The sequence below is a fragment of the Zerene cesonia genome, chromosome 17 (genome assembly GCF_012273895.1).
Source record: "Zerene cesonia ecotype Mississippi chromosome 17, Zerene_cesonia_1.1, whole genome shotgun sequence".
Taxonomy (NCBI): Eukaryota; Metazoa; Arthropoda; class Insecta; order Lepidoptera; family Pieridae; genus Zerene; species Zerene cesonia.
The window spans coordinates 6,970,934-6,985,419 of NC_052118.1; the positions used below are offsets into that span (position 1 = coordinate 6,970,934).

General features: G+C 31.7%; 2 protein-coding genes across 6 annotated transcripts in view; both read left to right on the forward strand.

Moving 5' to 3' along the window:
- Nucleotides 1-6,849, forward strand: part of LOC119833254 (vesicle-associated membrane protein 7) — a 10,916-nt gene extending 4,067 nt beyond the window's left edge. Inside the window, exons 1-4 of one of the 2 annotated variants that reach the window (XM_038357214.1) lie at nucleotides 228-722; nucleotides 799-1,027; nucleotides 4,213-4,280; nucleotides 4,710-6,849. In XM_038357214.1, coding sequence (XP_038213142.1) covers nucleotides 519-722; nucleotides 799-1,027; nucleotides 4,213-4,280; nucleotides 4,710-4,868 — 660 coding nt within the window. In that variant the 5' untranslated portion in view covers nucleotides 228-518 and the 3' untranslated portion in view covers nucleotides 4,869-6,849. Of the gene's footprint in view, nucleotides 1-227; nucleotides 723-798; nucleotides 1,028-4,212; nucleotides 4,281-4,709 lie in introns of those variants that run through there. The other variant, XM_038357215.1, reaches the window with a different exon arrangement.
- Nucleotides 6,850-10,074: 3,225 nt separating this feature from the next.
- Nucleotides 10,075-14,486, forward strand: part of LOC119833549 (proton channel OtopLc-like) — a 50,490-nt gene continuing 46,078 nt past the window's right edge. The window contains exons 1-2 of one of the 4 annotated variants that reach the window (XM_038357602.1): nucleotides 10,075-10,208; nucleotides 11,026-11,380. In XM_038357602.1, the coding sequence (XP_038213530.1) occupies nucleotides 11,160-11,380 (221 nt within the window). In that variant the 5' untranslated portion in view covers nucleotides 10,075-10,208; nucleotides 11,026-11,159. Of the gene's footprint in view, nucleotides 10,209-11,025; nucleotides 11,381-14,486 lie in introns of those variants that run through there. The other 3 variants (XM_038357604.1, XM_038357603.1, XM_038357605.1) reach the window with 3 other exon arrangements.

Genomic DNA, 14,486 nt, shown 5'->3' on the forward strand with positions numbered 1-14,486 from the left:
TGTCTATACACATTTATTTGAGTATTTCAATTAAATAATATGTTTCATCGGGGCCCCTATTTTTTCTATGGAGTTCAAGTCGCAGTAGGAGAGTGGCAACTCAGGATTTTTATTCTACAATACGGTCGGACTGTCAAATTTAGTTCATACTTTCGCCGTTAAATTATATCGAGGCGATCAAGGCATGCAAACGTCTATATGACATTGACGTAAAAATTTATAAATGAATGAGCAGTGAAACATGTTGTCTTTGTCTTTTGCTACTTAGTAATTGCCTACTTATATTGTTTGTCGTCGTTTCTAGCGGTTGACGTGATTTCCAATTTCACTTTTAGCTTTAATTTTGTTATGAAAGTTGCACTACAGTTAAATAATTAGTGTAATTTCTATCCATAAATATATAACGCAGTCCAGTAATTTAATTCAGTGATAAATTTCTAGGATTACGAGTTGTTTTCACTAGTGGTTGGCTCTTTGTGTCCATTGTTTAATTAAATAACGTAGTGAATTCGAGCAAAATGCCTATTTTATTTAGTGTGGTTGCTAGAGGCACAGTTGTTTTAGCCAAGTATGCAACTTGTGCTGGAAACTTTACTGAAGTCACCGAACAGATTTTATCAAAAATTCCACCACATGATGACAAATTAACTTATTCTCATGGAAATTATCTCTTTCACTACATTGCTGAGAATAAATTAGTTTATTTCTGCATTACCGATGACGTGAGTAAATGTTTATTATCTACTGAAGTGTTTGATGAATGAATTATATTTAAACGTATTTTCATAAATATTCTAGAAATTTCAAAGATCCAGAGCGTTCCTATTTCTCAATGAAATCAAAAGGAGGTTCACATCAGTGTTTGGGGATACTGCCCAGACAGCTATACCATACGCTATGAACAGTGAATTTGCAAGAGTACTGGCTACAGAAATGAAACATTACAGCGAGTCCAAAGATTTAGAAACAATTTCTCGTGTCCATGGAGAATTGGACGAATTGAAGAACATCATGGTTAAAAATATTGGTAAGTTAACATATACTTAATACATGATTGTAGTTTAATTTATGTTGCTGCTGTTTGTATTGAGTGAGAAGGTTCATTTATTTATCTTGTATCAAAAATTTAAAAATTACTCTATTACATATTAAGATTAGCTTTCAATATACAGCCAAAAATATTTTTAAAGTCAATGTAAAATTTGCATTTTGATTACTCAGACTGCAATGCAACATGTAATTTAAATTATAACCTTATTTTCTGTGAGGGAATATTATTGTTTTTATTTATGCAGGCCTTGTCACCTTATCATTATGATTTGTGTGACACACTAACTACTATGTATGGTATGTCATTGATCTGATTATATATTAATTATTAATGATGCATCAGATGGAACGTTTCATAATAAATAATAATTGAGAAAATACTTCATTATATAAACAAAGGATAAATAAAAATAACTAGCTTACAGCCTATGGTTTTGTCAAAAGAAAATATATGCACGGGGTAAAAATCCAAACATGAAAAAAGGAAATGTTTTGTTTCCTTCTCTTTAAACCCTTAAACTTTCAGAACTCAAAATCTTAAACCTTCATAAGTCATAGGATAGAGAGAGACCATGCCAACCTATAAGAAAAACCAAATTTCCTCTAGGTTTCTTAAACATTATTTCTTAAAATTTATTTCATGTCTCTCACTTTAAATAGAAATAATGCATCTATATTATACCTCAATATGTTATGCTCAAACTCTTTATGTTGAATCAAAATCTGTCTGCTAAAAAAACATACTTTTATTTATTGTTGTCTCTTCTTTACTATTGTCATTTGATTCATTCGTGCATAAGGGGATCATAACACATTTTTGTTCTGATATTCAACTTTGAAAAAAGCAAATAAAAGAGAAAACTGACTCTAACAATTCTTATGGACAAGGTATTAAGAAATTAATAGCAAGGTATTAGTTCAGAGAGCCTACTATAGCATTTATGAATATATGGAAGATGACAATTGATGGAATGTTGTCGCTTAAGAACCACAGGACAGTTCTTCAGCATCTTTGTTATGTACATATTACATATTATGTAGAACTAAAATATAATATTGATTTTATTTTAAAAGAGCAATTACAGAGTTTCTTGCCTTGTTCTCTGTGGAAACTGCTTTCTGAACCGGTGGTAAATGTTAAAACTCTGTAAAATGACAATTCAAAAGTACTTCTATTAGAAGTCTAATTGAATTAATAAATGTTTGAGTTTGTGTGAGTTTAATATAAATTTCAAATTTTGTATTTAGATATCATATAAGTTACAGGTAATTGAAAAGGTAGGTTAAGATATAAATTTGATTGAAAAACAACTTAAGCAGAAGGATTAAAGTATTAAATAAAGCACTAAATACATGTTTTAAAGCTAAAATATGTATGAAATTATTCTTATGCCTCTTAATCAAGGTCAAGTAGATACCATAAAAACTAATTACCTAAAATTTATTAGGTTAATTGTAGAATGTAGGTAGTCACTAAGAAGGTATTTAACTTAATCCATAACTTAAGTAGGTTAAATAGTAATAATGTATATTGGTATGATGAAGGAAGCCATGGGTTATTAGTTATTCCTAGTATTCATTGATCCCAGTTAAAATACTGAAACTTGTTTATTTGAAATATTATCTCTGATTAAATGACTGTTTGTTATTAATTATGAAATCTGTTAAAGGATTATAACATTTGCCATACTTTGTTAATTATGTTTGTTTAATGTGATATGAAATAATTAACAGCTGATAAAAAATACAGATATGATTCCATTAGGGTAAATTTAAAATGAACAGTTGTCCATTGAAACGTTACATTTGGGTCTGCATTTCTCAGAGAATGAAACTTTATTTTTTCGATGTGACAGGGTTTTATTAAATTTATACTTTTACTAACCCGACCATAAAAACTAAGAATGTATTTAATTTTATTCGATCTCTTAGAATTATCCATTTAGGGTTGCATAGTCAATGAGGAATCTTTATAGTTTGTTGTCTATCTGTCCGCGATTTAGTTCAAAAACTAATCGTACTGTTGTAATTTAGGATGGGTATGTTAGTCACGCCCAAAAGTGGTAAATATAATATCAGACACATTTTTAATTTACTTCTCCTATTGTAGTCTTCTATATATATATATATATATGTAAAGATGATTATTTCGACAACGACGACGACGATAAAAAAGTGTATTCATAATTAATATGTGTACTGTGTGAACATAGGGTTTCTTAGTCTTCATATATTCTACTATTTCTCCTATCCTATTAATAATATAATAAATGCGAAAGTTTGTAAGAATGTGTGTGTTTGTTGCTCTTTCACGCAAAAACTACTGAACCGATTGCAATGAAATATGGTACGTAGACAGCTGGACAACTGGAATAACATATAGGCAACTTTTTATCCCGATATTCCTACGGGATACGGACGTACGCGGGTGAAACCGCGGGGCGCAGCTAGTTGGCTATATGGGAACAAATATTTCGTGCACAGCTGACCTTCATGCTTGAGATTATGCATGATTATTAGATATTGTTACCCTCATTACTGAATGATTCTATGTTCGAATAGTCAATTATAATAAAATGCCTCAAATCACGAAAATTCACCCAAGCAAAAGACATAACATTATGCAATATAGTAAAAAAAATTATTCATAAAGAAGAAACTCTTATCAAAACTACCTTTTTAATATGTATAATGGATATTAAACACCAATGGAGTTTTTTTTTTAAATAAAAAATAGTTTTCTTCCAATTATAAGGCTGAGGCTTTTCCTTACATATTAACCAATAAAAACATAACCTATAATAGTATTTCCACAATTGTTCTTCAAAAATTACTATTATTATGTTATGTACGTCATATTTGCCATTGGAAAAACAAATTGTGAATATTTATTAATCAATTGTATAATATAAATTTTGACAATGCATTTATATTAATGGTAATAGAAACTCCGTCTTTACTCCATTTTATACTATACAAGTATAAAAAAAAATCGGGAACAAAAAATAGTGACCAATACACTTTCTTTGCAATTTCTCCATATTTTTAACTGTTCAAAAGAAAAGAACAAGACGTATAAACCATGTTGAATGTTATAATTAAATATTTATAAGAATGTCGGGTAATTTCATCAATATTCAGGTAATTATTCGCTATTTACAGACAATATGGCGATGCGTGGTGAGAAATTGGAGCTTCTAGTTGACAAGGCTGACAATTTAGCGACCAGCGTGAGTATATATGTAAATTTATGTAAATATAGTGGAGCTGTTATTCCAAAACACGTTGATGATATGAATTTTTTACATACAATTTATAAATTTTTATCTATTGATCTGTATATGTGAATTTTTGGGGAGTCATAAGGTAAACTCAAACATAATTTGTTGAATGTCAATGGGAAAGTGTGTTTGTCTGTCTTTAAAAAAAGATATTGTTGTCTGGAGATAGGACACTAGAGAGTGGCTATAGATATAGTTAAACTCTTTCCATTCACTACGCGAGTGAAGTCGCAGGCGAAGAACTGTGGTATTTCTATATTTTTACTATTCAATGTAAGCCCTGGACGATTGAGTGAATAAGAAGCAGTAAGGCTTCGCACTTCTTACGCAGATCTTTATTTTTATCTCACAAGTTATTTAATATGTTTCTTTTTTCAGTCCATCTCGTATAGGGCTTCTGCGAGGACCTTACAACGTTCATTGTTTTGGAAAAATATAAAAATGTATGTGATTATGGCATTGATTTTTGCGTTCGCGATTTATTTGATTGGCGCGATGGCCTGTGGCGGACTCGCGTGGAGATCTTGTGTTGGTTAGGACAAACTCCATTTTTCATTAAATTATAACGAATATATAGAAATGAGAGTACCGATTTTATTGCCGTCTAACAACGTATTATGTATAATGTATGTTTTGTTTTAATTTTTATTCAGCAAAAATTCCTAAAAAGGTTATTCCTCCAATTGTTAAAACGCAAAATTATATCAGTTGGTAGGTCATATTGATGCAATTATTTCCTCATTCCGGCTTATCCTTTATATAATATTGAAATAAACAAATGACCATTTATTTACATCTCAAATTAACGCACGTTTTCACCAAACACCATTTAAGAAACCACCGAAATATTCAATTGACATGTGGTTTGATACCACCAGCTGTCCTTCATAAGGTATTTGGTGAAATCATGGCTTAGTAAATACGTATATGCAATAAATATTATATAGTTTTCGTCCAACTACTTGATCGTTCTGAAGTATGTGATAGGTGGAAATCAAAACGCAATTTTCTATAAGAAACAGTATTCGTCTACATACAGACTATTCTGAACAGATGTGCACACGGGTGCAAACGTGTGCGGACACGCTTATATCTAAGCGTTATTCTAAAATACTTCACATAGTGAAAGGGGCCCAAGGGGCAGCTTGAGTTTAAATTGACTTCATAATAGTCTGTATGTTTGACGAATACTGTATTCCATAGAACATTTAATCATGATAGTGATGTTTTAAGATGTTTAATTTGAAACCTATAAACACAATGTTGTTCTAACGATTTCAAATCTATGAATTTATTATGTAAATGCATAAATTTGATTAAGTGAATTATCTCTTAATCAAATTTATACAATATATAAGTATTATTATAATTATATAATAATACTCTTAAAAACTTTAAATAAAGAAAGAGAGATGATATTTTTATAAAACCTCCAGTGACCATTCAATTTAGGATATTTTAATTTACTGAATTAAAGTAGACAAGTTTTAGTACATCCAGAATCAACTGATATGTTATAAAGTATGACCATCTTAAGACATCACTGCTGTCTTCTATATTTTTATTTATTCAGAATATCCAACACAAATATCATTGTTATTTATTTGTATGTAGTTAAATAAATACAAATATAATGACACTGTTAATATTTGACTTGTAAACTCATAGAGAATATTATACGATATTAAATATCAGATAAATAATAAATAAATGATTCCTTACATACAACATATTAGTTTTAGAATTGTAATCAATGAATTCTTTGAAATATAAATTTAAAATTGTCAGATTGATTTTATATTTTTGTTTTATTATCATAAATATATAACAATTCGGAATAAAAGTTCCATAAACTTTTATTCCGAATTGATATCTGTAAATTGCATTTAAAATTTATTTTTATGTAGTATTATTTTTTATAGTGTTAAAAACTAAAATATGGCAATACTGGCACATACATACATTAAGGGTCTAATTATATATGCATTTGATTGTTCTTAAAATAATTTTCCTCATAAAACTTGCAGATTCTTAATCTATATCTAGTACCCATTTCTTATCAATTTGCTGCTCTAACTTCTCTTCTAATGTTGTAACTGTTTCTCTACACTTAATGCATGGAATGGTACAACAATGCACCACCTAAATAATTGTAGCAATTTACTGAATACGTGCCTACAAAGTTGATTCTTGTAGTATCTCAATACATTCTCCTTTTGTTTTAAATTAACCTTAATTGATTGCCAATTACTTAAGGAAATTAAAAGAAAAAAATTATTTATTGTCAATGCAGTAATTAAGTGTTGGCTGTGAATATTGGCGAAAATTGGCGTTTATCTGCCTAAAAACATAACTAATATGAGATAAGAAATTGCCACAAAAAAAGAATCCCGAACATATTTTAGTTTTAAGGGCTATAAATATACAAGGTGTCAATGATTTTGGATCATTTACTTACCTATTCTCCGTATCTGTTAGTATGTTTAATAAAAAGAATAAAAATGCCAACATATGTGGAGAATAGATTAAAGAATTATTCAAATGCAAAATGCAACTATGATAAAGGACCCAAATCCTAAGACACAATGTATGCACTTTTATCACCATAAAATGTTTCTTTATCTTATCCCATTATAAAGACTTTAGTATTGTGATATCAATTTTATATTTAAGTAAAAAACTTGTTTATTAATTGTGTAACTATGTTATAAATTTGTAGATTATTATAAAGCGTTGTTTTATTTGACTTCCTTAATTAAAACTGTAATTCAATAATCAAATATAATATCAATGTGTCTGACATTTAATCTTGGTGAATCATGCAAGTATTATAAAAAAAATATATTTTTATTATTTGATTGTATAAAATACAGATGTGAGTAAATTTTATTATAATTTATTAACTCAATAATTACTTTTGGTCCAGAAAAATCTTTCTATATACATACAGCTCCATTATTCTTTAGGTAATGTAGCTATTTTTTACCTTTTATACCAATTATATCTGAGCAGATCTTTATACATGTATTATTTGTAAGGATTTGTGATACTATTGAGCAGTAGTTGCCAGAAAATACGTGTTCAGGGTATTCACCATGATCAATATTATAATTATATATTTTAATTTACAAATTGTAGGACTTTCATGAGTGTAAACTTTTGTTGATTCTCGAAATGGTGTTTATAGTAAATATATAATTAAGAGAGGTCAAATGCGCGTAAAGGTGGGCATTCATGGACCATCCATCTGCATCAAACTATCACATCAAATGGCGCAAATTACGCCCATAATTTTATCGTGAATGCTAACTCCATTTCGTCTAAACCATTTCAAAACCCTAAGTGTATTGCAAACTGTTGCTTCAAGCCCATTTAGAAGTCCAATCCAGATTTCGGACATCGAGTAGAAGGCTTGGAAGTAAGGCTTGGAACCACTTTTTGCATTATATTTCAGGGGCCAAGTTCCATGAACATATTTCAAGATAATATATAATTGAATAAGAGCAGTGATGTTTCTGTGGTTAGGAATGCGGATGTATAAACGAAAAATCGGGGTTTGATCCCGGGCGAGTAGTCCACTCGCACAATATTCACATCAAAATTTCGACGACATGACGTGACATCAACCAACCCATACTTGGGCAGTAGGGTTGATAATTAATTATTATGATGATTAATGAACTGCTCACACAACTTCATAGGTAAAAAAAGGAAATCGCGGACTCCCCACTATAAATAATTTTGATTTTGAATTTGAATCCTTTCGTAATTCTCATGCTTTCGGCGTGAGCAAGTACCTCATGGTCTTTTTTATGAAGATGAGCGATATAAAGGTTTTCTGATCTCAAAATCTTTTTTGGGTACAAACACAGAATATAGTACAAGTTTGAATAATTAGATGTACACAATCTTTCACTAACTTGCATGCTGTGTACAAGTATCTTCTCATCATGGCGCTGGTCATCTAATAGTCGTTCTCTAAGCAAATTGGCTCTCATGGTAAGCTGACATAAATCGATTATCTATCACGTCTAATTCTGTTTTAAACTAGTTTTTAATTTTCAGTCTGATGATGGTACCTATTTTTTTTTTTTATCTTACAGTCGGCAATGGAGCTGGTGGGACGCCTGATGGTAAGCGCTACCACCGCCCATGAACATTTGGAGAGGCATAAGGTCCATTGCAGTCCTTACGCCTCTACAAATGGATTGCCGACTTTTTGGGAAGGGATCAAGAAAGGATTGGCGATAGGAATAAAGGAAAGGACTGGGAAGGGTAAGGAAAAGGATATGGGCCTCCGGCTCCCCCACTCACCGAACGAAACACAGCAGAATGCTATTTCACGCCGGTCTTCTGTGGGGGTGTGGTACTTCCCCGGTGCGAGCTGGCCCAATTCGTGCCGAAGCGTGCTTGACTACCACATCAAAAACCTACAGCTGTTAAGATACAATGGCCTTGATACATATTATATTGAATTGTGCTACAGGACAATTAACATTTACCACCGGTACGGAAAGCAGATTCCATAGAGATGAGCCGGCAAGAAACTCTGTAGTTGCTCTTTTAAAATAAATCAATTTTACATTTTAGTTCTACATAATATGTAATGCTATAAAACTAAAAATTAAATGTAATATGTAGATAACAATTATACCAAAGAACTGCCCTGTGTTTCTTAATCGACAACATTCCATTGATCTTCCATATATTCATTAAAAATAATTATATATGTTTAGACCACATAGTCGTAGCGAATATATAACTGTGTAAAATGTTGATTCAAAAGTGCTTCTATAAAAAGTCTAAGTGAATAAATAAGTTTGAGTTTTGAGCTTAAAGTATAATTTTGAGGAAAAGAATGTGTTTATAGGGCGATATGTAACGTTTTAGATTGTGTTTGGACATAATATGTAGTTTTGTCTTGAATATGATTTTATAAGGGCATTGCATGAAACTTAGATACCTTTCAACTTCAAGATAACTATTATACCTATCTATGGAATATTTTATCGTGGTTAAGATTTTTTTGGTTTAAAATTCGATGAAATTATAACGGGTATAACAAGTATGAAGGTGTTAATTAGTGAGGTGTTTCAGAGGTCAGGGGCTAAGAGATTTAAATGACTAGTAATAGCGGTGCATTAGGAGGGTTCACGAAGTTTTCTAGCCAAATTATGTAGTTAGTATTCATGTATCTTTATTACATAATTATTTATTGCGGTATACGAGAGAAAGTACAATATCAAAAGATCGTGTAAGATTTAAAGATTACTGTATTCATTTCATTGGTTTAAACGAGAAGAAGCCTTCGAATTTAGATTATTTAAATAATATAAATTCGAAGCTTCTATTGCGCGCGACGATTGTTGCTCTTTACGCAAGTATGAACTTCTAATCATAAATTGCTTAAATTTGTTATTCAAATAGACAGAGTATACGTACATAATTTAGCTTGCAATAACATACAGGCTACTTTTTATCCGGCCACCCTCCGAGGGAAACTGACAGCTGAAGCAAGTTAAGGACTATGTTTCATTGTACAAAGTTTTAAAGACAAATAAACGAAAGAACCAGCCACTTTAAATGTGACATAGATTGTCTGGAACAATTATATTCAAGTTCATCGGAAGCAATTGCGACGGTATTCGCTACCCCATAGAGGCCGATCCGTTTCCGGGTTCAGATTGATCCCGCTGGCTGGGGTGCGTCCCCTCCCTACCGTGTTCGGTCACCTCCCGGCAATCGCGCGCTGTCCTTTGCCGCGGGAGGGCGCTGCCACAGCGCCGCGAGTTTTTATCACGTGTTCGAATACGTCGAGTTTCGTGACACTACGCGCGTGTCTAGAATAGGAACCGGCCTATTCGTGTGTAAACGAATGTTTGTAGCGCATTATTGTTGTTCCCTGGGGATTAGTGACGGATATTTTTTATTCGCTACGAATGCATAATTAAATAATTTGTTGTAGTTTTAGGTTTTTGAATCTGGTCGGTTTGCACGCTAACTTTACCATGACGGATATTGAGATCAAACAAATAGCGATCAGTTAAAAATGATTGGACATGAATTATTTATCAATGACTCAACAGGATGGATCGTCCATATCAAATATTTAAAACTACTTGCGATACATATTTATGATCGGTAGCTTTAGGGCGCACAATTTGTTTGATTGATGGTTTCGATTATTATTTTGGCAAACGCCTTTGCCGCGCAAACAAAGACAATACACTAAACTAAATTTACTAGTGGCTAATTTAATTTATGAATATTAGCATATTGCTTGTATGATAGTTTCAATTACTTTTGAAAATACATTTTTTGATTATTTAAATAGGTATCTATTTGGAATACCGTGCGTGATCAGTCGTCGGTGTTCATTTAAAACGCGGGGCACGGTGTCGATTCTGGGGAAGGTTAAACTAGGAACGGTTCACAGGTCATTGTTCTTTTTTACGACGGTTCGTTTTTAGTTAACAGAGATAAATTACTATTGTTCTATTAAGTATCTTTTTGTCTTTCTTTTTGATTGTAAGCATCTGGTTTGGAACGTAAATTAGTCAAATGGACGCCCCACAAGTTTTCGGAATTCAATTATACATTGTAGGGCAAAAAAATAAACTTGAATGATAAAACGATTCCGTTATTAGTAAAAGTTGTGACTAATTTCTTTTTTGAACCCACTTTTTTTAACTAGTTAGTTGTAAACAAAGTTACGAAGATGCCTTAACTTTGGTTTTCATGACAACAAAATGGATTACAAAGAAGTGAGAAAGCGAACTGTATATTGATAGTTAAAGTTTGAATGGAGGTGAAATAAAAGTGACCAAGATGGATGATAGTTCCCCGGATCTGTCGCTTAAATTGCGACGAGGGTCAAGCGATTCCAGAGAGTCCTTTTATATGGACTTTGCCCAAGGAATCGATTCTGATATTGAAGAAGTGACAACAATTGAAAGGATTATCCCAGAGCACCCCGGCGGTAGAGCGGAAGGCGACGCTGACACTCTTGCAACTCCCTCTGGGCTAGAAGACAAAGATTTGTCGCAATGGTGAGTGTAGTGGCATTGTCTTCTTTATACTTTTTAACGACATCTCCTTGTTTACTTTGGGCTTCAAACTAAAGAGCTAAGGTGTTTTTGTACTCTTATTCATTTTACATACATCTTAGTTAGGATTACTGTGTTGAATGGTTGCGAACGAACATAATTGAATAACATCTATATATAATTGAATTTATTCTATTTCTTAAATTATGCAGTTTGGTAATTTTTCTTAAACTACCTTAAACTTTATGCTCTTATTTGTACTAAAAACAATCAGGTGGGTATAGTTAGGTATTAACCCAGTATTTCATTCAGAATTAATTATTGGTGTTACTAATAAATCTATTGATTTATATTTTTAATTGCTTTATCCGAAAAATAAAGGAGCGTTTAAATGTAACCGATGTTAATAGGATACGTGGAAAGTGTGGTTGTCAGACACCAATCGATTTCAGACAATTAAATTGAGCGACGTGTTTGTTTGCTCTTAATTGTCTGTTGTATTTGCAGTGAAAATAATTGTTAATTATTTTACTGGGACACAAAATATACTTTATAAATATGCAACGAACATGAAAGTACAACGATTAATTAATATGTAGCAATTTTTTGTTGATTAAGATATGTATATTTGTATAAACTCCCACTCTTGCTCTAGCCTTTTCTCTCTCTAAGAATAAAATTTGACAACAAACATATCTTTGAAACAAAAAATAACAATAAACGAGTTGTTCTTAAGAATCATCAAGATACGTTTGTTTTTTATCTGCCACATTATACGGCAACCGCGAAGTCGACCGCAAAGTAGAGTACTTTGATCGAAGCAAGAGCATGTCAGTCAGACACTCGTTTGACAGGTCCGATAAGGCTTTCTACGGCCCTATAGGTCAGATAACCATATGAGATGAAGCTATTCAGGTTATCAGATTCATGCTTGCTCATCGCGAGTTAATAACCGGCCAATTAAAGTTTACTTACGAATGGTAATATGACTAAACGTGATATATGGTAATTTAAGTTGCCCGGTTAGCTACGTAAAATAGATTGATGAGTCTAACAACAAAGGCATGCTAAAATATATGCGATAAATCTAATATACCTAAAATGGTTATTTAGTATTCTATAGCAGTTTCTGAAACTGAGCATGAGTTTTAATGAAATTTGTTTTTTTTTTCTGATGAATGAATGGATTAATATTTTTTTTCGGCCAAGTAGGTGATCATTCTGTAATAGGATACAGGCTTGAGAGCGTGAGATTCCAGGATATATCGGTTCCATGTTCACCTGTTAACCTCGGTACCAAGGAGACGATGAGAAATAATTATGAAGATATAATTTCCTTTATACTCTTATCGACTCTTTATATAAAGCAACGTACAAGTTTTCAAATACAATTAAAAACAAAAAGCACCGTTTCATCTTAATCATTTAGTTCTTTTAACGGTTGCACCATTACTTAAATGAAATAGTCGTCTTAACTTTTAAGTAAACAGATAAGTGTCTGTTTATTTTTGCTTAAGTGCTTTCTAACATGATTGATTTAAAGTTTCAACTAATTTGTAAATATTAAGTCTATAAAATATGGTAAATCGATAGCATTTTAGTAATATATATATTAACTAGATGCAAATTTGCAAGTCGAGGACGTGCAAATTTACAGAATAATTCATAGTATGCAATATTTAATGAATACATGTAATTAAATGTAAATTGTATTATTAAATGTAAAATGTAAATTTGGAACTGACATACGCTATTTCTACGGGCAACAAGCGAGCGAAGCCGTATTCTGAAGTATATTGGTATGTTTTCGTAAAGTTGTAAGTTCTTCTAGCTTATTGACGCTCGCTAATTATGCATTTATGCCTTTTATACTTGGTGAAGTAAAAAGAGTTTGTGTTTGTTCAATTTCTATTGTTTTTTGTATGGAGATTGGGGGAGCCGGAGGCCTGTTTCTTTTTCCTCATCCTTCCCAGTCCATTCCGTTTCCAAGACGTCAATCCTTTTCTAACTTTCAAAGTGGACAGCGCATTTGCAGAGGCCTCTTCATGAGCGGTGCTGATCGCTTATCATCAGGCGAACCACAAGGCATGTGAGCTATTACATAAAAAAAAATTGAAATAGATTTTATGAAGACCGCATGAATGAAAGACGTTGTATACAGATCACTATGACGTCGCAGATATGCCGTTTGTGATTTATTACGTATTCAGCCACGTCATTTATATTGATCTTACGTTCAACGACCGCTACAATAGGCGCTGCTCATTCAGTGTTTTTCGATTCTTCATCAGCTTTATTTAAATAAACATTGGCTTTTAATCCGTTGTTTCACAATGTTATTTATTATAAGTCATTTATAACGCTCAAGTTGGAAGATTGGAATATTTTAGGTGGTATTTATTAAAACCGTTTGGAATTTGAAAATAAACGATTGGTTGCATTTGTAGACTTATAAAGACGTCTATTGTGAAATGTTAATCATTATTAACCCTACATTAAAACGAAGGATGCTATGAGTTTTAGGTGGTTTTCTGTCTTCCGTATAGCTTCTATAAAACGAATTATCATATTCAGCTGTATTTTTATTTGTGATTAAATTCTTACACATACCTAAACTATAATACCACTAGATATTCCTATATCTATTGGCATATCTATCTATTGTCGTTTATAAACCAACGTAAATACGCTCAAACATTACATATAGAGTGAAGCTAGACACTCCTATTAGGTTCATACATGTTAACCTAAACCACATTGATAATTGTATTTATAACATGCAATGGCATTCATAATATATTGATCATTGACGTGTGGTTAATAACAATATTGCATTCAAATAAGAGTATTGATTATGTTCTGCTAAACTATACTTGTTGTTATAATAAAATTTATACATATTGTTATGAATAGAGTACTTATCATGTTCTATTCGGAATTTTAGCGTAGTAATCTATTTAATTGAAGTCCAATATATTTGTAAATATACAGTGTAGGTAGTCTAGAGATAGACTTGCACCTGTGTATGGACTATGGATATATACCTAGTCTTGCCATAAATATTGTAATAAAGAAAAAAGAAAATTGTTAACTGCAAATAACATTTATT